The following is a 23,642-nucleotide window of genomic DNA, read 5'->3' on the forward strand; positions in this document are numbered from 1 at the left end:
GGGCGGAGAGAGGAGGGAGGAGAGAGGAGGGAGGAGAGAGGACAGAGGAGAGAGGAGGGAGGAGAGAGGAGAGAGGAGGGAGGAGAGAGGAGGGCGGAGAGAGGAAGGAGGAAAGAGGACAGAGGAGAGAGGAGAGAGGAGAGAGGAGAGAGGAGAGAGGAGAGAGAAGAGAGGAGAGAGGAGAGAGGATGGGAGGAAGGAGGAAGGAGGAAGGAAAGGAGAGGAGAGGAGAGAGGAGAGAGGAGAGAGGAGAGGAGAGAGGATGGGAAGAAGGAGGAAGGAGGAAGGAAAGGAGAGAGGAGATAATTCACATCTCATTTATTTAGGCTCCAAATTAAAGTTTTCTTATAAAAAGTAAAACCATTTGTTTTTGTTTGTAGGTAATAAAGGAGCTGCCGCATCCTCACCTGAGCACAAACTTGGTGTTTTCGGTCTTCCCGGCCCCGGACTCTCCTGAGACGATGATGGACTGGCTCATCTTGAGGACCTTCATGTCCCTGTACGCCTTATCAGCTGCAGCAGAGACACACAGAGAGAGAGGACGAGACGGAAGATATTAAAGAAATGGAAAGAATGACGTAGAAACAGAGAAGATGAATTCATGTGTTACTGGAGTAAATGGAGGAAACAGATAAAGTGGAATAATAACAGGTATGTAAGTTAAATTATATTAAATTAAGAGAGTAGTGAAGAAACAACCCCTCCCCCCATTCTATTTACGGTTTTATTTTTATTTTATTATTAGTATTATTTTTTCTTTCTAAATCTTAATTTAATTATCTTTTTTTTCTTTGGATTTTTATTTTATTTCATGTATGTATTCTTGTATGTTTAAAAAATTATATATCAAAATGTGCCAGGATGAACAAAATTTGTGATGAAATATGACAACTTGTAAATAAAGTAATAAAAAAAAAATTAAAAAAAGACAGACAGACGGCCATCCTGTGACCTCAGTAACCACATGGATATCTGAGTTAAGACACTCTGAGAGATATCTGAGCGCTTACTGCCCCCTGCTGGACACATCAGAAACTGCAACAGGACATTGTTGAGAAGTTTCTAAAGTTTCTAAGTTTCTTCAGTCTTCATAGTGTTTTACTGTGTCTGTTAGAAGTCTTTAAACGTGTTCTGTGGACTGACCGATGGCGTAGACGTGCGGCGGCAGCGTTCCCAGAGACCGGCCCCGGTACTGCTTGATGGTGTCTGCAGAGTAAAGCTTTGGGATGTCATAGTACGGGTTCACTGCGATCAGGATGTTAGCTACAAACGTCTGGAGGAGGAAGAGGAGGAGGAGGAGGAAGAAGAAGAAGAAGAAGAGGAGGAAGAAGAAGAAGAGGAGGAAGAAGAGGAGGAGGAAGAGGAGGAGGAGGAAGAAGAAAAACATTAGGACAAATTTAAATTCTTCAGGTACGTCTCATCAGAAAAACAGAAAATGTACAAATATCACTCTGTCATCACGATCAGATAAAATACTAAATGATTTAATCGTCTTTAAGTCATTATTATTCATGATGAAAACATCAACAAGCAGCAGATTTAAACAGTCAGTATCCCCATTCTACCACTAGAGGTCACCAGACACCAAAGACCCACATCAGAGGAAACAGTTGATCATGAAAACACACCTGAGGTCACCTGAGCCCTGTGTGCTCATGTGTGTGTTTGTGTGAGACATCCTGCTTTGTGAGGACCAACAGGACGTAAAGGTCATGAGGTCACCAGTAAAGGTCACGAGATCGAGGATGTTTTAGGGTTTTTAAAAGTCAAGCAGGACATTTTGGTAAAGTTGAGACATGTGAGGGATAACACGTTATGTTAGAGAGAGAGAGAGAGAGAGAGAGAGAGAGAGAGAGAGAGAGAGAGTGTGTGTCTGTGTGTGTGTGTCTGTGTATTCGTGTGTCTGTGTGTGTGTGTGTCTCTGTGTGTGTCTGTGTATGCGTGTGTCTGTGTGTGTGTGTGTGTGTGTGTGTGTGTGTCTCTGTGTGTGTGTCTGTGTGTGTGTCTGTGTGTGTGTGTCTCTGTGTGTGTGTGTGTGTGTGTGTGTGTGTGTGTCTGTGTGTCTGTGTGTGTGTGTGTGTGTGAGACGTCTCTGTAAGTGAAAACAAACAGCAGAGTGAGCAGGTCGGTGTGTTTGCATGTAATCATTAGTGTGTGTGTTCATGCAGGTGCTCTTGCATGTGTGTGTGTGTGCTCCACCCTAAGGTGCTGCAGGTAAAAATAAACACAGGTGTTCTGTTTAATGTGTCATCACCAGGTCTCCTTCAGTGACATCACGTCGCCCTCATTACAAACAGTGAGCTCTTCTAAGGCGTCTTCTCTTTTATAATTGTGTTTCTTAAAGTGTTTCAGTGTGAGCTCGTTCAAGAAGGAAACATCATAAAGAATCGTCGTGTTGAGACGTTGAAGGGTTCCTTACATAAATCTTGTCTTTGCTGTATCTCACTCGGACGTTGTTGAGCAGAGTCGCTTCGTTCAAGTACATCAAAGAACCTGAAGGACAGAAAAACACAGGAGACGTTACTCGACATGTGACGACGAGCCGCCTGAAAAAACATCAATCAAGAACACAAATCAACAGATTTTAAAGACATGTCGAAAAAAAACCTGCAGTCGAAGTCTCACAAGTAGAAAACATCAAAATCATCTGTTACCATGACTACGAGGTCACCTGTGGCGTCTGATAATCCAGAGAATCTGAGGCCTCGTCCACACCTAGGCGGGTAATTTTTTCAAAAAAGAATCCCGTCCACCCACCCTCAAAAACGTCTTTGTCCACATGAAAACGCAGAACGCACAGATACGGCCGTCATGAGCACGCCAAGTCAACAACGATGTCCTTGACATGCCTAAAAATGTCCTCGCCATTCCTCTGCCAATCAGGCGCCTCTGCTCGTCAACATAGTGGGAGAGTAACTCCAGTTAGCATCGTTAGCTACCAGCGTTAGTTTGGTTACGTCTGCCATCGCACTAATCTCATGTAAAAACTCCAGTTAGCATCGTTAGCATCAGTGCTAGTTTGGTTACGTCTGCCATCGCACTAATCTCGTGTAAAAAGTCCAGTTAGCATCGTTAGCATCAGCGCTAGTTTGGTTACGTCTGCCATCGCACTAATCTCATGTAAAAAGTCCAGTTAGCATCATTAGCATAGAATAAATACATTTATTCATCATCACTGAGGTCTGAAGAGTCGTAGTCAGAAACCAACGCCTTTACTTCACGGATCGACAGGAAGTAGTGTCGCCTCAAATCGTTAGCTCGATAAGAAAAACTGAAGACACTCACAGTTATCCTCCACATGTTTGTTGACGTCGTCCTCCGCAGGAAACACCTGGTTGATAACCGCCGTAAATGTCTGGAAAATAAAATTTTAAAAAGACGTTAGGATGAGAAAATAAGAGCAAAGATAATGAATGATATCGAGGAGAAGAGAAGATCATCAGCAAACAACCGAACAAAGATATTTAACCTCCTGGAAAAGGATTAAAGGAACGTGATGTTTCATCATAAATCTGAGGGACGAGAAGAATAAATGAGGAAAGACATGACAGACTGATGATGCTCAAACAGTCCGTTTGGAGATGTTCCCTTCATGACATCACAAAGGGCAGTAGCCCCTCCCCCAGGTGGGTGACACTCCCACAGCTAGGTGTTTGTTCTGCCCTCTGAGTCTGCCTTCTCACCGTAAACAATAGGACATGGAGCAAGAAAGACCGAGTACACCCAAGCCCTTCCAGAGAGGGGGCGTGGTCAGACACAGCTCATTTACATATTTAAAGGTACAGACACAGAAACAGCCTGTTCTGAGCAGGGCTGAAATAGAGGGGTTTATAGACACACATGTAGCAGCTGCTCGCTCAACCGAAGGCCGGATGAATTATTAGAGAGAGAGGAGAGTGAGAGGCTGAGACCGTCCGTAGAGGAGTGGACACCTCCAGAGCAGAGAGCCAAAACTCTGAATTATTCACAGCCTGAAGAACTCACACCACGACACGGATCAGCAAAGATCTGAGACCAGCACTCAGACACATCGGGCGGGGGGGGGGGGGGGGGGGGGGGGGATAATGACCGGACTCTATCAGATGTTTATCTTTAATATTTTTGGTGTTCTGATAGTTCTGCAATGAAATCTAAAGTTATATTATTTGAAGTGTGATGCCTTTTGAAGACTCATCCAGGGTCAGGCAGCACTTTAATTTGGTACACACAGGGTCAGGGGGCGGGGCTTGTCTGGGCTGTCAGAGAGAGTCAGTGGTTCTGGTCGGTGAGCTGTAAACTGCAGAGTCAAAAAAAAAAAAGAGGCGGAGTTTAAAAATAAGCAGAATCATCTTTAAATGAAAAATGAAGGAGATTTACTCTTTAGGATATCAGACTCTTTCTGCTTATTCTCACATTTCTACGAGATCTCCTCCCTCTGCTTTCTCTGAGCAGAGGTCGGCCATGTTGAACTAATCACAGAGGCTTTATGAGGACACATGTGACCTCCCGTGTTTTGCAGAGGAAGGCGTGCCAGCTCCCCTCTTCCAGGGTCGGGCCTTTTCTTTTTCTTGTTTATTTTTTTTTGATCTGCCCGTTTAAAACCGACGCTGCGGGCCTTCAGCTCCGCCAGCGCTGCGGAGCCAAGGTGACGTACAGTCGACTCATTCTTTCCAGTGGTGGCATGTTCCACATTCTCAGCCCAAACTGGACGGATTCCACAACACGGCGCCGCGTGAGGAGAATGGAGAGAGAGCGAGCGAGAGAGAGAGAGAGAGGAGGTGGAGGTGGGGGGGACGTGATGAAGGCCAATAATCTGAGGGAAAAAGCTAAACACTGCGCCCCCCCCACTCACCCCCCCTTTATTCAAACTACAGCCCAGAGAAGGTGCAGAAGTTTAACCCCCTCCTACATCTTTATCCTCGCTCTAATGGGAACATTAAAGTCCTGTTACTTTAACTTCTTGGTCACTGCATGAAAACTTTGAATACTGTCTCACTCAGGTCACCATGTGGTGGACTCTGAAGCTTCAGTGTTTATCCAGCTCTGCATGGGTCTGTAAACCTTTCTGTGTTCTAACCTCTCTCCATTTTTCAAAAGCATCTCCAATATTGATCCTAGTTTGAGCACGTTTCTGCTCGTGGAGCTTATTAGAAACATGCAGAGGCTTTTTAGGTCGGGTACAATCACTTCTATCTGAACCACTTCTCTTGACCGCTTCCATCGCTGCAACACCTGTTGACCTGATAACTGCTCTCATATCTGACAAACAGAGGGGCGTCCTAAATGGGCCTTTAAAAGCGCCTACCTTCTCTGGTCCAAACAAATCCAGAGCATTCAGGAGCAGAATCTAAAGTTAGAAGGAGGACATACTGGCTGCTTGTATTGCCTAATGAATTGAAATATGGAGAGTTATAAAAACTGATCTGAGTGCAGCACAGAGAGTCAGTCCTTTGTGACTGATAGTATGACCGGGTATCATGCTCCCTGTCTCCGTCCTGACGTCCATCACAGGACGCCTGCCAGAGAGTGAGCACATCGACACACACTGGCACAAACTGGCTGCAGAGAGAGGGACAGACGGGGACATTGTTCTGACTGTAAGCGGCCTCGGCTGCAGCCCCGGAAACTCTCAGAGAACAGATCTGAAGAGAACACGTCCCATTGTCAACAAAATCCTCCTGATGGTGCGAAAATAACGTTCTCTTTGAGAGGCGGATTTGATGTTTTTTAAAAGGTTTGAACAAAGAAAGGAACTCAAACTCAAAGACTGAAACACAGCCTCTCTAAGACTACTGTGTGTGTTAAAATGAAATCTGTAGGTTGAAGACAGTTAGCGTTAAAGGGTCAGGGATGGTTTGGGTCTGCAGCTTCCTGGGAGACAAAACCCAGGGCACAGGAATCTGAACATAACATCAGACCAACAAAGGCCTTAAAGATTTAAAGGTCCAATCAGTAAGATCTGCAGTGACTGATGATACAGTAAGTTATCATTTCAGACATTAAGGAAACATGCTGCATCGTTACTGACATTATGTTTCTGATGACGTTTATTCATGGACTGTTCCTGCAGGGGGCGCTGGAGTCCCATCGATGGCGGTCTCCATGCTGGAAATGCTGTCTCAGTCTAACTTTCAGTCAACCTAACGACAGGCTGAGAGCTGGAGCTGAGGCGGGTTTTAAACCTCCTGACAAACCGTTTTAATCCAATTTAATACAATCCTGTTAATCTCTGCTGTAAAAACAGACTTTTTAGAATGGGTGTGTATGTGACTTCCTGTGCTTCTGCAGCCAGCCTCTAGTGGACACTTGACGAACTGCAGGATTTTTACACTTCAGCATCGGCTTCATTTTTCAACACTGGTGAGATTAAAGTGAAGCAGCGTTTGACACACTGAAATATTGTGAGCCGAGGGATTTAGTGCAAGTTTAGGAATTTACACCATGACGATGCATCTCCTATCGATCCACAGATCACCTGCTGCCTGAACTGTGGGAGGTGATCTGAACAGGGTCTCCACTGTTTGTGACTAACGGTCAGTCAATCAAACGACTCAATACAGTTTGATTTGTTCGACGCTAAATCCATCCGGACACTTTACCTTTTAAGAAGCTGGTCTAACCCTCTTCTGAATGATTTGATGTCAACAGGAAACATCAAGCAGAACTGGACTATTGGAGAGACGCCATCTGCTCAAGAAACCCTGGTTTTCACTTAAACCGTCCCACACATGATGGACGCAGTAACACGGTGTAAACACGGCATCTGTAATGAGATCCGTGTTCCCATTAAAGCCTGAGACAGCCGAGTGTTTTATTGACCGACAGCACACAGGGACAAGCGAGGAGAGCCTCTTTTCAAAAGGGAGCCCTCAGTCACAGAGAGGCATTCTGGGAAAAAAAAGATTACCCAGCGAGACGGACAACAAGCTTTTTTGAGGGTGTTACCACGGCGACCAGCACTCTAAAAAGTGACATTAAAAGCTGTAGGGAGGGCGAGATGGCACCTGAAGCAGCAGAGAAGTGAATTATTGGTGGAGCAGGATGGGGGGGGGGGGGGGGGGGCGTCATGATGAGATCATGGCTGTTTGTCTTACTGTGAAGAGGTGAATCATTGAGTGGAGGATGCTTTATAGGTTCAGATCAGGGGGAGAGGTTTAATCATTAACACGCTTGAAGGGAAGTGCAAATTGAACCAGGCTTGATGGGAAACTGCAGAGATCCAGGAGGGACCAGAGGGGAGCTGGGGGGGGCAGGATCTGGACTCTGCTTTGAGAGTCTTCAGAGACTTTTTAATTCACTGTTATCCACTTCTCAGGGGAAAAAATGGAGAATGTTTTACAATTTAAAAGTTAACTCCAATAAATAAAAAACTACCATTGGCATTGTCACAATACCTGTAATCCACTTTGATATGATGACGAGTAAAAGAATTAAATGAGATCGATACCATGGCAAAAAAGAAGAAGTCTGAGGTGCCCAACATTTGGTAATTTCTTGTTTTTTAAAGGCACAGTATGTAAATTCAACCACCAGGGGGCTCTCAATCAATACAACAACAGAAGAGGATGTCGAAACTGGCGGGCAATCATGGGAGTTCTCTCTGCTACTGTAGTTTTCGATATTATCGCTCCTTGAAGTCCCCATAAAACAGAATGCAAAGAGTATCTAGACGATAAAAAAAAATAATTGTGCATTAATTTTGGATCTTAGTAAATCAGGATCGAAGTGTTAATGCAGACAGCCTTAGTCATCAGATATTTGAAACAGGTTAAAGGTTAGGGTTCGTTTGAAATCACATGAAAAGTGTCAAAGTATAGAACATTCAAAACATATCATTATCACCTGTTGGGGAAAAAACATAAATATATTATTTTCTTATGGTATAATAATAATAAGAAAATCAACTTTCCACTTCCACATTCCTCTTCCTTGTTAAAACCAGGTGCCTACATTACCCATAATGCAACTCATCATGCAGAATCTTATGCTAGAAGTGGCTGATGAGCCTCTGGTACAAAGACTTAGCCATCAGAGAAGCGTCAGATTAGTCCCCAGATCTCTCACCTTTCCCTTCTGTTTGAGAGGTTCGATGGTGAGGCTGTCGGCTCCGATGTCCACTATGGTTCCCAGCTGGAACCCGTCCGCTGGGTGTGGCGCCCACACCGGCTTCCCATCCTCCATCGCGCTGCTCGGGAGGCTCTGGAAAACATGAGAAACAAGTCAGCGGCGTGATTTTCCCCCGACATCTGTGACGTACAACGTTTCCTTTATTTGACATAAAAGTTCAGACTGTTGAATTTTTTACTTTTCAAAAAGACTCGAGTCCAAACTGTCACAAAAGTAAAGATGCATTCATGTTTTCTGCGTTACTTTAACAGATTTATACTCAGCAGTAAGCAAGCTGCACACACCTCAAATTCAAACCGTTGGTGCAGCCATGAGTGTTAGCAAACAACCAGAGAGTCATGAAACCTTAATCTACCTTGATCACACTCAGCTTGTTAACAGTCATTTTAAAGAGGACATATTATAAAAAATCCTCTTCTACAGTGTTTCTGAACATATATCTGGGTAACCTGAGAGTCTACTGACCCACAACATGTGAAATAAACCATCCAGTCCTTTGTTTGTGGTCTGCATAAGTCTTACAACACAGAGAAAAATGCTCTGTTTCTAATGTGCTCTCCTTGTGATGTCACAGTGGGATTCTGGTAAAAAAAAAATCCCCTCCCCTCCCCTGGTATCTCCACCCATGGACTCCACCCCCAGCCTAGAGCAAAACTTTTGTGCAGGTCCTCCGTTTTTATTCTCGCTACAGAGGAGTGATGTCTACAGTGAAAACTTGGGGGGGGGGGGGGTCATTACATTTAAAGAGACACACACACCAAAACGGAGCGTTCTGAGAGAGCTGGTTTATACAGGGTCACAAACCTCCTCTGGTGCTTGATTCATGTTATATTTTGAACAAAGCACAGCACAGATGTTTCATTTAGACCACAGGGGGACTGTTTGAAAAGGTGGAGGAGGGGACTGTTTGAAAAGGTGGAGGAGGGGGACTGTTTGAAAAGGTGGAGGAGGGGACTGTTTGAAAAGGTGGAGGAGGGGACTGTTTGAAAAGGCGGAGGAGGGGACTGTTTGAAAAGGTGGAGGAGGAGACTGTTTGAAAAGGTGGAGGGGGACTGTTTGAAAAGGTGGAGGAGGAGACTGTTTGAAAAGGTGGAGGAGGGGGACTGTTTGAAAAGGTGGAGGAAGGGACTGTTTGAAAAGGTGGAGGAGGGGACTGTTAGAAAAGGTGGAGGAGGAGGATCATATGTCCTCTTTAATGTTGGATTTCTTTGCCTCCATACGTCAAAGTCATGGTTCTAATTGTTTTGTGGCGGTTTCAGTTCAGAAAGTGAACAACGGGAGAGATGCTCAAACTGCAGCCTGCTCACAACCTGTTATCGACTCTCATGTGAACTGACTCTCTCTGCGCTCTCTGGAGCTTTGTGGGCGGCCAGCAAACCAATTACCGTGTTATTGAGTCAAACTCGCAGCTGATCTTGTTACTGTGGCGATGTCGTAACAGAGTGAGGGCTTCCCCCGCTCTCAGACGACCTCATAGGGCGGGGTGATGTAAAGAGATAAAAGATCAAACTGCAGGGTCAGACACGCTTCAGTAATATCCATACTGTGTTAGAAAAAAAACGATCTGAATCATACGGACCTGAAATCTATTGTTTCATCGATTTATTGATGAAGAATTCAGTTTTCCATGACAGCTGGAGCCCAAACGCCGTTTTCACACATGCCTTCCTGAATATTTCTAGATCATTTCAGGAGGACATGTAAACACGGCTCTGACAACAACACAGCCAGCGGGACTCGAGCTTCTCCCTCATTGTAGACAGTCATGACTCAGAGACACATTTACACAGGACAGACTTTATGATTTATTTATGAGGAACATGTTCCACATTCTTCCTTTAAAGGCTTTATATGTGATTTTTTGATCCAGCAGATGTCGCCCTTGAGCACCAGCATGAAACCAAAACAACTCGCGCTGCATTGTTGTGTTAGCATGCTAATGCTAGCGATCTTTATTATGCTCGTGTCTTCACACTGCATGTAAATTTACCTGAAATGAGCGTGATCTAGAAACACAGTTAAGCAGTGAGTACAGTATGTTATTCTTCTTTTCTCTAGTCCCTCAATTAAACAACTTTTATACACAAGGGGAGGAGTCAGCCGGCCGTCCGGGCGATGTAAACAAAGTGAAGATAGGACTCTGAAAACTCTGAAAACATCACAGACAGTGGGACTCGGGTGTTACACCCATTGTAGACAGTCATGACTCACAGAGTTATTTTCAGAGGATATACTTGATTTATATATTTAAGTGTGAAAAATCACATATAAAGAGTTTAAAGAATTTTAATGTTATGTTGCATCTAAAGTTTTGGGACTTATGAGTCAATCAAATACCAAAGAAATGATTCAAAATCAAAAACAGGAGAATGTAGAACGTGTTAGTTCAACTAAAGTCAGTGAGCTTTTAGTTCAGTAATTTCTTAGTAACAGATTCAACATCCAGCAGATCTCTGATCACACGCTGACCTCCTGCCAAACTGAACAACATCACTCAAAGATCTTCTATTAGAACTTTAAATAAACTACCCCGGAGTTCAGAGTTATCAGAGCAGCACACTAAGAGGCTTTTAAATATAATTATGGACATTTAACTGTAATTGTCAGAGTACAATCAGCTTCTTTCATCAACGCAGCTCGGTGATCTGTCAGGACTGGAGGATGACAGGTTTGATTCCTACCTTCTCTAGTCCAAACAAATCCAGAGCATTCAGGAGCAGAATCTAAAGTTAGAAGGAGGACATACTGACTGCTGCATTGTTGTCAGAGAAGCCAGCACTTCAACATGTTTCCTTAATGATCAGATAGTAAGATACCTTTATCATCTCACTCTCTACACATCTCACTGAGCGGACCTTTTAAGTGAACCATCATGTGCACAGAGATGTGAACAAACTGTGTGAACTCTGCACAGCTGCAGCCTGAGTCATGGCCTAAAAAAACTAAAAAAAAAAAGATCAAAAGGTGTGCTGGTAGTTCATTGTCAGGGCTGTAAAATTCCCCCCAGCGAATAAAAGCACCACGCAGCGTTTTCTGGGTGTTATAAAAAGCAGGCCATTAAAAAGGTCAATCGATTCATGAAACTGTTTCCCGGTCAGACTGCAGATCAAACACTGCCGCATCACTGTAGACGAGTGTAAACCTCAAACTTTTTAAACACTATCAGAAGCTTTCTTATCATATGTAAGCTTTTATTTTGGTGAATGATTTTTCCTGTTTTTTAAAGTCAGCAGCTTGGAGGGGGGGGGGGTAGCTTGGTATAGGTTGCTGCTGTGTTCATGACCTCCACCTTAAAGAAGCTTCAGCTGTGGGGCGAGACGTCAGGTGTTCACCGCGTGCCAGAGCGTGAGTGAGGGAGCGGTTAGATAAAGGACTACCAGTTTGCTGAGTGAGTCCTCCAGATCTGATTTCGTCTACCTGTGCTACTGCTGCAGGTGAAGCTTGATTGGTGCACAAAGAACCGACCAATCAGAGCACACCACCTGTTGACTCACACCTCAAAAAGCCTCAATCGTTTGATTTCAGCTCACCACCGTGCCTCTCTCTGCCCGTGCCAATGTTGTCAATCATTTACAAAACAGCAGCCAATCGAGCGCGAGCGTGCCGTGAGACTGACGTTTATTGTATCCAAGGAAATTCTGAAGGGTGATTTCTTCATGCACACACTCAGGAGATCGAATAAAAGTGAGTTATTTCAGAACTGCTTTACAAGTATTAACACGTTGACACTCACACCAACATAGGACATGAGTCATGACTTCTTTGGAGGAAATTTACTGAGGCTTTTTCAAACCAATAGTCAAAGATTTGACTATAAACCCAAAGGAGGAAGTAAAACTGGTTAAAGAGGCGGGGTGTTTTCCTGAAAGAGGTCAGGTGATTGATTTTTGGCAGGTATGTAGAAGTAGAACTTGTGGTAGTCGTTCAAGAAAACATTTGAGTACCTACTGTACATCCAGTAGAACTTATTCCTTTGTTAAATGAAGAATGTGCGACTTTTTGAGCCAGTAGATGTCGCCCTTGAGCTCCAGCATGAAACCAAAACAAACTGCTGTTAGGCCACGCCTCCTCCATACTGAAGCCTCCGCTCTCCTCCAGAGACACACCTCCAACCCCCCTCCACTCACGTTCACATGAAGGAGTTTAGCACAAGCAGCAGACAAACATGTCCTTTGCTCGAGCTGCAGTCACCTGTGTCCTACATTGTTGTGTTAGCATGCTAATGTTAGCGCTCTTTAGTTAGCTCGTAGCTTCACATTGTTGTGTTAGCATGCTAATGTTAGCGCTCTTTAGTTAGCTCGTAGCTTCACATTTCATGTAAACTGACACAGAATGAGCGTGATCTAAAAACTCTTACTAACATCCAAATAATCAGTGAGTATGTTCTTCTTCTTCTCTCTAGTTCTTGACTAAAACAGCTTTTATACACAAGGGGAGGAGCCGGCCGTCCCGTCCATGTAAACACGGCTCTGACAACAACACAGCCAGCGGGACTCGAGCTTCTCCCTCATTGTAGACAGTCAGGACTCAGAGACACATTTACACAGGACAGACTTTATGATTTATTGATGAGGAACATGTTGCACTTTCTGACTTTAAATCTGAAACATATTTTAAAAACTTCATACAACACTGAAGTTTGTAAGAAAATCTTTTTTCTCAGCGCAGACAGAACAGCTCGAGGCTGATGAGTCACCTCTGCTGTGACTTCCTTCAGGTCACAGCGCCCGGCTGTCTACAAATATTTTATGACCCACGCAGCTCTGCAGTCACGCACACTCTCTGACCAGGAGGGTGAACTCCAGGAGAAGTGTTTAACCGAGGAGCAGGGAGAACAACGTAATCATGCCTGATATCAAAGATCTTACCTCCCCACTGGGAGGACACCCATAAGGGGGTTGGGGGGCCCAGGCACATGGGGGGCTCGTTAGGGTTAAACATGGTCATCCTCAATGTAAACAATCCTTCAAATTCCCTTTTCAAACCTTAATAATCACCATTACTTAAATGTAAAGCCCCTCTTCTTAAAGGGGTATCGACCCTTATTTTAGAGATATTGAAGTTTGTTGGTGAGCCAATCGACTATTCACTGTTTGACCAGTAATGTCGGGCTGGATATACAGTAACTACGCCAGGACGTGCACAAAGTCAGGATGCCAGAAAGAGAGGTGACATTCGACCCCAAGACAAACTTGTTAGCTAACATTTTTCAGTCCAAATCCAAAAGCTGATCAGAGCGAGAGCAGAGGAGGCGAATGTTAGCCAGGAGGCTACCGCTAATGCTACTGATCCAACACGCTTGTAATGAGATTTTAAAAAATGACATCATTGGGCGGGCCCATTCACATGGCCTTTCAGGGGCCCAGTGGGCGGGCCTGCTGCTAATATGAGAAAAGTTACCAAAATGTCAGAACAAGAAACTTCTTAAAATCAAGACATTAAATAACATCATAAGTCATGTAAACATCGTGTAACTTTACCAATTGGGGTATTGTCTTCAGCGGTAGTAACAGAGGCGTTACAGAGGAGAGACAGGACCAGCTGAGCCAGCAGGTGAGCGCAGCGCTGTGTCTGTGTGTGTGTGTGTGTGTGTGTGTGTGTGTGTGTGTGTGTGTGTGTGTGTGTGTGTGTGTGTGTGTGTGTGTGTGCGCATGTCTCACTGTGTGTACTCCCTCTGTGCCGTGCTTACACACACACACGCAAACACAATGTGAACTCACAGACTGGGACGCCAATATTACTCGTGAACATGAACGTGCAAAGAGGTGAGGTGAGTTACGGAACCTTTGCGATAAATGGCGGTCTGAAAAGGGTGAGCGATTCTCAAATACTCTTGAGTTTGTCTTCAGGGGCTGTGAGCCGGGCTGCAGCTAACGTTAGCTCATTATCCGACTGGAACCCTTCCTTAGTTTGAATTCTAAACTTAAAAGTGACAACGACGAGACTTTCAAAACTGAAAGAAAATGAATGTTTTAATGGCCGCGACTTTCAGGAAACTGACGCAAACACTCAGAGTGCACAAAGTGACACACAGAGTTTAATATCTCTCTGAACGGATTAAACAGACAAACACGACTCGACTGGAAAAAGTTCTGAAAGAAAAAGAAGAACATAACGAGTGTTTTATAGAGTCTGAAGACGAGATCACACACACACACACACACACACACACACACACACACACACACACACACGGTCCAATAAAAACTGTGGATGAGAGATGAGAGTATCAGAGGTGGTAATGAGGGTTATTCCAGTTAATGACGTTAGGTTGAATGATGCTGCCTTCATGCAACCTGGGAAATTTCATTACACAGACAAAGTGTGCAGTAAAAACGCTCGTTCTATTCGGGATTTGAAAGAAGGATGCTGCTGCGGGTTGGCGACGAGGAGGTTGTTGGGAAAACGTATAAAAGCATCAGTTAAGTGAACTCTGATCAGAACATCTCAGATAAATGCCGCTAAAGATCTAAAAATAGATCGTCTGCTTTCTGCCAACTTCAGCTCCCTCCTCCTCCTGCTGCTGCTTCTTAATTATTGAACTGATCCTGCTGCTACTTCAACATGTTGACGCAGCCAAAGAAGCTCTCTTCTCATTAACACCTCTGACTAAATGACCTCTCTGTAGCCCCGTTTCCCTCCAAGCGAGAACGCCATTTATTAGCGTTTCCACCGTCAAAAGCTGGGAATGGAACCAAAATAAGAAATCGGTATTGTCCTACTTTTTTGGTACCCTTCTGTTGGGGTGCCAAGGGTACCGATCCGACCCTAAAGGGTTCCTTTGTTTACTGTGTCCCGTTCCTCTCTCTCTCTCTCTCTCGACTCAAATTAACGAGTCTTAAAGTTTGCTGTGATTGGACTAGAGGCGGGGTTACACCCTGGACTGTTCACCAGCCAATCACAGAGCTGACATAAAGAGACAGACAACCAGCAAACAGTAAGTATAAAGTATAAATGTTACTTTGTTGTCAGTGAAACTCTAATAATTCAGTTTGTTTTGGTCCTTTGTGTATTTGGAGGTTTGTTATTTTCCTCTGCAGAATGTAACTCTGGTTTTGTGATACTTTTCAAAGCTGTAAAGTCAAACTAAATGCACTTTGGACACGCTGGCTTTCAAATATGTAAATCTGCAGGACAGTCTGGCCTGAAGGGAGAACACAGCCTTTTTTTATTTTTTTATCTTTCCTTACTTTACCACTTCTCCGACTTATTCTGCAGCTAAATTTATCTGCTTTAGTCTCGACCTGATTATTCCTGGTCTCTCCCTCAGAAACATCCCGCTGTGGAGCCGGATGATCCCTCCCCACTCTGAAGCAGCTAATTCTCCAACCACAAAGTACCAACAGAAGTGAGCTCGTCTGCAGCACTCACCATCTCACACACACACACACACACACACACACATTAATGTGCGCTCACACTAAAACAGCACGATCTATTTGCAGCCGCTGGCCTCAATATTAGAAAGTCTCTCTCTGCTACATTATTCTCATTAACGTCGTCGCTCAGGTGAAAAATTAAAGATGCAAACAGAGCTGATGATTCCCACTGAGTCACTGGTTCCACAGACACACTGAAGAATTAATCTAATTCAGCGTGAGGAAACTGGTTTTCAGGAGCAGTGACTGATCACATTAATATGCAAATAAACGCTCTAATGTGGATTATTATTTCTACTGGTCAAACCATCAGACGCATTCAGAACAAAAAGAAGAGTTGTTTACAACGTTCACTTCAGCAGACTCGCTCCATGTTTCTTATTCAGTCCTTTATTTAAGGAGAACTTTAAACTTCAATATGAAACAAAAACATCTACATACACACAGCTCGTTACCAAGGCAACAAAAATAGAAGTCCTAGGCTCCAAAGAGTATGGCTGGGCGATTACACCTCAAATCAACATCACGATTAATTGAACATTTGACCTCCATTACCATTAATGAAGGATTATTATTGTATGTATGTGTCTAAGTGTGTGTGTATGAATACGTGTATAGGTTACTGTATATGTGTTTATATTTAATTTTGTTGTGAAATTGTGTATTTCGATTTGCTTAGTTGATTTATTTGTCTCTTAAGAGGTGAGGCCTGTTGGCTTCTTGATCTTCTTGTTAATCCTATTTTGAAGTATTCTTATATGTGTGCTAATAAATAAATATTTGGTTTTAGCTTTTTGCCCTCATACTTCTCTAACATGGTCTCTACTGTAAATATGATTAACTATTAAAGCTGGGATATGTTTTCTAATGAAAGAGTGAATATCTGATGAAATATTTTAGAGTTATTTATTGAATATTTGGAACTGAAATCAAAACATTCAGGGACACATTTTAGTTTAAAAGTAGAAATTAACTTTTCTGAATGAGTAAAAATAAATAACTTGCATTTCTTGCAAACATTTTTTCTGCAGTTTTTGTCGTCTCTCTCGCTCGTGGCAGCTTTTGGTTCAAAATATGTCTTTGAATAAACGGGGTTTCAGTTGAGAGGATTCAGAGTTTTCAGCGTCCTGTGAACAATAAAACGCCCTCATGGTCGTCTGTTTGTTGACGTTGCACTTTAAACGTTTGGAACACCACCTCGTTTGTCTGTTTTCCAAACGGGCTGCTCCACTAGCAGTTCTTACTGACTCGTCCAAAGTGCAGAATGAAGCATGTTTCCCCCCAAAAAATACCTGGATGGATGTCGTACTGATTCAGGACAAATGTCCTGTTTCCCACAATGCAAAGCGGCAGGTCAGAGATCAAAGAAAGCAGTTCTCTCTAAATCTAAATTCATCTCTTGTCATCTGTTATCAGACTCTAAGCGGGCGCTTCACTGTGGCGGCGTCAGGCATCAGCTGGGCTATTGTTTACGTCCTCATTCCAAGACTGGAAACCAGTTTAGCCAGGTCTGGTGTACTGCAGAATAACCACCGACTGGAGGTCAGAGGTCAGACTACTGTCCAATGTATTATACAGTATGCAGTGCGGGACTTCTGGTACCATCTTTGTAAACAACAATGGCGGAAGTGAAACTAATGTGACGCTTACAGATCTACAGTTGAGCTGCTGCTGAAGCCAGGGCAGGAGTTATTTATATTGTTTGCATGTTTTCTTTTTTATTTAAAACACACCTTACGGTCATTACTGAAGGAAGTGGAGGTTGACTTTTGTAACCTAGCAACAGTAACCGAGGGCCCGACCACTCAGAGACTGCTGGGCGCTCTTCTCTGCTACCGTGCAACGTGTTTTTCTAGCCTTGTTTGGGAGCGCTTAGAATTTTTTTCTCTTTTTTTAAAAGTCCTACTTTTCAGCTCAAGAAAAGCAGCCAATCACATCGAGCAGGAGGATTCACCTCAACTTTTCTTCACATTTTCCCAACTTTCCTCGTCTTAGAGCAAAGAAACGGCGAGAGCTCTACGTTCGCTCAAATCCATTTTTCCACACTTGTTTTATTTGGTCGTCAGCATGCACACGCAACGTCCGCCATATTGCTTAACAGGGTCTATGGAGAAAGCTGATAATGGCAACAAAATATAAATATGGCGGCGAGACGGCTGCTGCTGACAGGCCGGTCTTGTGTCTTGGCTGCTGCGGCCGCTGACCGCCCTGTCGGCAGCAGCCGTCTCAGACATACAGTCTGTTTTCTGACAGGAATTTACAAGATCAATTCTGGAAGAAATCTCTGAATCAGTTGAGGAAACGGTCTTATGTGTTGAAGTAAATATGTCTGTAAATCTGACCTTAGTGGGAGTGGCCTGCGGTGCTGTGCATTCTGGGATTTGGTGTCTTTCATCCACATGAGCCAAAAAGACGCTTTCTGCCTTTTCACGGCCAAGAAGGAACCAACTTCAAAATGTATTTCACATTTCTACATATATGACCCGATGTCAACACAGATTCATGTTTCATGGTGAAGTATCTCTTTAATGAAGGAGTATTTTGTCTAACAGCTGTTTCCAAGGTAACGAACGAGCCCTCGTGCTCTGTAACAAATACAATTGAACGACTGAATGTGATCCAACATTATGTAAGCCTCTCTCTCTCCACACCAGGATCCACCTGATATGCAAACAGCTCTCTCTCTCTCTCGACCCTTACAGCTCTTTGACTTCCACGACAAAGACGTGATAATAACGATTAATAACGCGCTCCAGTCTCAGGTTACAGGTCTCTCAGAGTCTAAACAAGAGGACACATTCAAACAGGTCAGTGCTCTAACAGCTGCTGGCTGTTCTCCAAGCTGAACAAATACTGAATAACAACAGAAGACGACGAGACGTGATGTCACAGAGCTTAATAACCTCGCGTTTGGAGGTGGAAATAACTTTGATCTGATGTGTTGTAACTTCAAAATAAAAGGCAGAATCACCGCATTTAACAGTTTTACGCTCTACTGCAATCCTTCCCATATCTTTAACTTCAAATAAATATTCCTGAGATTACATAAAAGAACTTAAATCGACTTTTCTGCTTCACTAAATGACCAAATATTTCATATAATCGATTGAGAGTTGCAACAGTAAAAGGCTTTTCAAAGAGTTTATTTGTATCTGAAGCCCCCGGAGCAGAAAGTCAAAGGATGTCAGAACTCGTCCCGTCTGCAGCGAGAGAGCGCCGGTGTGAGCGCGACGAGACTCAGGTCGTGTGAATGTCCCAACGAGGTGAACAAAGTTTGATTCTTCCTCTCTCACTCGTCCTGCAGTCGATCAGACGAGATATCAAACTGCTTTTCTTGTTCTTGGCTATGTAGAAATGTGAACTTTGTGGCTCCCTTGCTTCCTACTCTCACCTCAAACTGACACTTTTAAATCACACCACAGCTTGTTTGACCTGCAGTTCCTCCATTGGCCACTTGAGGCTGCCTCCAAACATGAGTGAGTCCCCATAGAGCCCCATGTTAAAATGCAAAACTTGATTTTACAGCCAGGTGCAAAAAAATTAAACAACCCAAGAACTAAATCTACAACAAGTCTGTGAGGGTGTACTGTCCCTTTAAGAGGGTGTACTGTCCCTTTAAGAGGGTGTACTGTCCCTTTAAGAGGGTGTACTGTCCCTTTAAGAGACAGGTCTTTAACGAGCATTCATTAAAACAAACTGTGTTTAATTCAGAGTAGCAGACCTGCAGCATCTGGTCCTCTGTGAGTGTGAGAGGTCGACACATTTCAGAGGAAGTGCTGCTCTGTTTTCTGAAGTCATGTGCGGACCCACTCCTCCGCCTCGCAGACGCACAGACAGCTGATTGTGTGTGATACGTGTCGCCGCTCTCTGAGAGCTCTCTGTCACCGCCGCTCAGCCGGTCACGTGGGAAACAGAGAGCCTGAACCCCCCGAGGGCAGATCGACAATAACGAGCATCAGCGTGCAGACACACACAACAGAGAGTCTGAAATCAAACTGAACCGCTTCAATTAGATTTCTATAAATATTACCCCCAACTGATACTACCTCGACTACCAGAGAGAAACGACGAGCTCATTAAACATACCGATAACGATGCATGTTTATACAGTACAGTGTCACACATGTGGAAAATGTTTATCACAACTTAAAAATTCTGCTTCTCCTGTCAGACCGGCTCCAAAACCCCCAAAAAATCTGTTTCATACAAAAGACACAAAAAAAACAGCAAATCCAGAATTTAAAAGGCTGGAAGAAGATTTCACATTCAATCCAGTCTGTCCTGTGTAAATGTGTCTCTGAGTCATGACTGTCTACAATGAGGGAGAAGCTCGAGTCCCGCTGGCTGTGTTGTTGTCAGAGCCGTGTTTACATGGACGGGACGGCCGGCTCCTCCCCTTGTGTATAAAAGCTGTTTTAGTCAAGAACTAGAGAGAAGAAGAAGAACATACTCACTGATTATTTGGATGTTAGTAAGAGTTTTTAGATCACGCTCATTCTGTGTCAGTTTACATGAAATGTGAAGCTACGAGCTAACTAAAGAGCGCTAACATTAGCATGCTAACACAACAATGTGAAGCTACGAGCTAACTAAAGAGCGCTAACAATAGCATGCTATCACAACAATGTGAAGCTACGAGCTAACTAAAGAGCACTAACATTAGCATGCTAACACAACAATGTGAAGCTACGAGCTAACTAAAGAGCGCTAACATTAGCATGCTAACACAACAATGTGAAGCTACGAGCTAACTAAAGAGCGCTAACAATAGCATGCTATCACAACAATGTGAAGCTACGAGCTAACTAAAGAGCGCTAACATTAGCATGCTAACACAACAATGCAGGACACAGGGGATTGCAGCTCGAGACAAAGGACCATTCAGTCCGCTGCTTGCACTAAACTCCTTCATGTGAGCGCTAGAGGAGAGGGGTTGGAGGTGTGTCTCTGGAGGAGAGCGGAGGCTTCAGTATGGAGGAGGCGTGGCCTAACAGCAGTTTGTTTTGGTTTCATGCTGGAGCTCAAAGGCGACATCTACTGGATCAAAAAGTCGCTCATTCTTCCTTTAACCTCTCCCCACTCATCCTCACCTTATCTCTTCAGCCCGTTTCATGACCCGCCTCACTGACTGATAACCAACATCCGTTATCTGCTGTTTAATTTGATCCTTTTAGAGATGATCTAATTATTCGGGAACAAATGTCTCGTTGTTCGCTGCGATGACACTGATGGACTTTGGACAGCTGACGACGACGTGATTCTTATCTTTACACGGGCGGTCGTTCTGATTCCTGCCGCCTCCTCTTTCCTCTCTCGTTGAGCCGCTGAGTGACATTTCAGCTAAACGTTAAAGTGGAGTTTGAAAGATCTGCAACTTTAATCTCTTAGCTAACATTGGAGCAGCTTTATTTTGCAAATGTTAAATGGACTTGAGCTTGTATATTTATTTTCTAGTCTTCTGACTACTCAAAGTGCTTTTACACCACAGGTCACACCTACACATTCACACACTGATGGTAGAGGCTGACAAATCCATTCATACACATTCATACACAAACAATTAAGCAGCAGGAGCAACATGGGGTTAAGTGTCTTACCCAAGGACACATCGGACATGTGGCTGCAGGAGCTGGGGATCGAACCCTCGAGAGAACACCAACTCTACCAACTGAGCCACAAGATTATTGTCCATGTTCAAGCAGAAAGAAAATCTTAAAGGGTCTTAAGAAGTCTTGATTTCAATAAATACTTAAAGGGGACATATTCTGAAGAATCCTCTTCTACAGTGTTTCTAATTACAATTAAATATATGGACCTCCAAATCAGCTTTCTGTGACTATTTGTCTTCTAAAATCTGCAGTTATCGGCGTCAAATCCCTTATTTGTGTGCTTAATATATTAACGTTCCCCCCTCACACGAGGAGGTATCAGGGGATCTGGACAATAAGAGGAGGAGTACTTTCACACGCTGTCGTTCAGTCAGTCGGTTTCTAGAAGGTGTTGAATGTGTCCGCCTGAATGGATGTGTATTCTGCAGAGGTAAGCCTCTTAAGAGAGGTGAAGAAGCATCACAGTGAAGGAAAGAGCGGCTCTGATTCAAACCACAGCATCATGGCCGAACATAGCTCCATAGCTTCTCTTTCTCCTGACGCTGTCTGGGAGCCGACATTGACAAATGAAAAGAGATGAGTCACAGATGAGAGCCTGACGTCTCTCTGAGCTTTGAGGTTTTTCCTCCCTGTTCTGTCAGGTCATTGTTGTTGTCGTGACTGTTACCCAGCATTCCTCTGAAACCATTAACCAGCAGCCACACCCACAGCGCAAGACTCCTGAACAGGGTGTGTCCCAGATCAGAAGACTCACAGGTGACTGCTTTCACCTGAGCAGGAATGAAGCAGACACTCCCCACACACACACACACACACACACACACACACACACACACACACACACACACACACACACACACACACACACACACACACACACACACACACACACACACACACACACACACACACACACACACACACACACACACACACACACACACACACACACACACACACACACACACACACACACACACACACACACACACACACACACACACACACACACACACACACACACACACACACACACACACACACACACACACACACACACACACTTTTTGAGCGTTGTGATTTTCCTTTCAGAGGGAAGTTATTGAAAATGTGTCGTCACCTCTGATCTGAAATATTAAAGATCAACTTTAAAATTGTCACTTTATATCTTGAAGGCAAAACTCTTTAAAATATGGATGATCTTGTAATTTTTGTATTTTCTAAGTGATTATGGTGTAAGCGGGATAATGCCCTCCGAGGTGTCCATAGTCAGGAATTACTGGACTTGGCGGAGGCAACCGGTCCCCATTAATCCCTGACAATGGACGTCTCGTCAGGCCTTACCCCTTACTTCTATTGTTTTATATTTCATGTATGCATGCTGCTCTTCTGTGATGTTTTTTCATTCGTTTCCTGAACTTCTGCCTCGTCGTCACTGATCTCATTAACCTCCTCCCTCGACCTCGTCTTCATTGTCCCGTTTTGATGATTTCAGCGAATCCGAGGTATCTGTGAAGTGCTGAGGTTTTCAAAAAAAAAAAAACTTCCCCGTGAAGCGGTTTAAATATTGACGAGAGTCATCCTCCTAAAGGCGAAGTCTAACCCTAATAAAAATGTGTCATAAGCAGCTAAAAAAAGTTGTACATTACACAAAGAGTCTTAAATCCTTGGCCTCTGCGGGGTATTAAGGATTCTGTCTGTGAATGTGTAAAGTAGTGAGGGAAGGCGTTAAGAAGACTGAATAATCCTCCAAAACCTGCAGGAAGCTGGGAGGTCGAGATCAGACACGAGGTCCGTCTCTGCACGCTCCGCCTTCAAAGAAGAGTGGAACAGGATGATGTCACCTTACGCAGAAAGACTTCAAATGATCTGGATTTGTTTGGACCAGAGAAGGTAGGCGCTTTTAAGGGCTCGTTTTGGACGCCCCTCAGTTTGTCAGATATGAGAGCAGTTATCAGGTCAACAGGTGTTGCAGCGATGGAAGCGGTCAAGAGAAGTGGTTCAGATAGAAGTGATTGTACCCGACCTAAAAAGCCTCTGCATGTTTCTAATAAGCTCCACGAGCAGAAACGTGCTCAAACTAGGATCAGTATTGGAGATGCTTTTGAAAAATGGAGAGAGGTTAGAACACAGAAAGGTTTACAGACCCATGCAGAGCTGGATAAACACTGAAGCTTCAGAGTCCACCACATGGTGACCTGAGTGAGCATGGACTCTAGAGAGGAGGGGGGGGGGGGGGGGGGAGACAGCTCTCTATGATGTTTAGAATTTAGACTGCAGTACCCATTTTAAACACTAGGGGTCAGAGTTACATACTGCTCCTTTAACCATCATCTGTGACCGTCTTGTAGACAGACATTACGCAGACACCCCGAGGAGAGAGACAGGAAGTGTCGGCCTCCAGTGAGCGGGGCAGACAGACACACAGAGGACGACGAGGATCAAAAGACCAGAGCTGAATCGACTTCATGAGCCAGAGGCATCCTGACACACACACACACACACACACACACACACACACACACACACACACACACACACACACACA

General features: G+C 44.0%; 1 protein-coding gene across 1 annotated transcript in view; it reads right to left on the bottom strand.

Annotated features, from left to right (window-relative positions):
- The window catches only part of LOC132985490 (unconventional myosin-VI-like), a 137,121-nt gene that overhangs the window by 105,099 nt on the left and 8,380 nt on the right, over positions 1–23,642 (bottom strand). Inside the window, exons 2-6 of the mRNA XM_061052897.1 lie at positions 8,044–8,178; positions 3,286–3,355; positions 2,420–2,493; positions 1,144–1,273; positions 408–513 (exon numbers count right to left, since the gene is read on the bottom strand). Coding sequence (XP_060908880.1) covers positions 408–513; positions 1,144–1,273; positions 2,420–2,493; positions 3,286–3,355; positions 8,044–8,160 — 497 coding nt within the window. The 5' untranslated portion in view covers positions 8,161–8,178. The remainder of the gene's footprint in view (positions 1–407; positions 514–1,143; positions 1,274–2,419; positions 2,494–3,285; positions 3,356–8,043; positions 8,179–23,642) is intronic.

This window comes from Labrus mixtus, chromosome 12, assembly GCF_963584025.1.
Source record: "Labrus mixtus chromosome 12, fLabMix1.1, whole genome shotgun sequence".
NCBI lineage: Eukaryota > Metazoa > Chordata > Actinopteri > Labriformes > Labridae > Labrus > Labrus mixtus.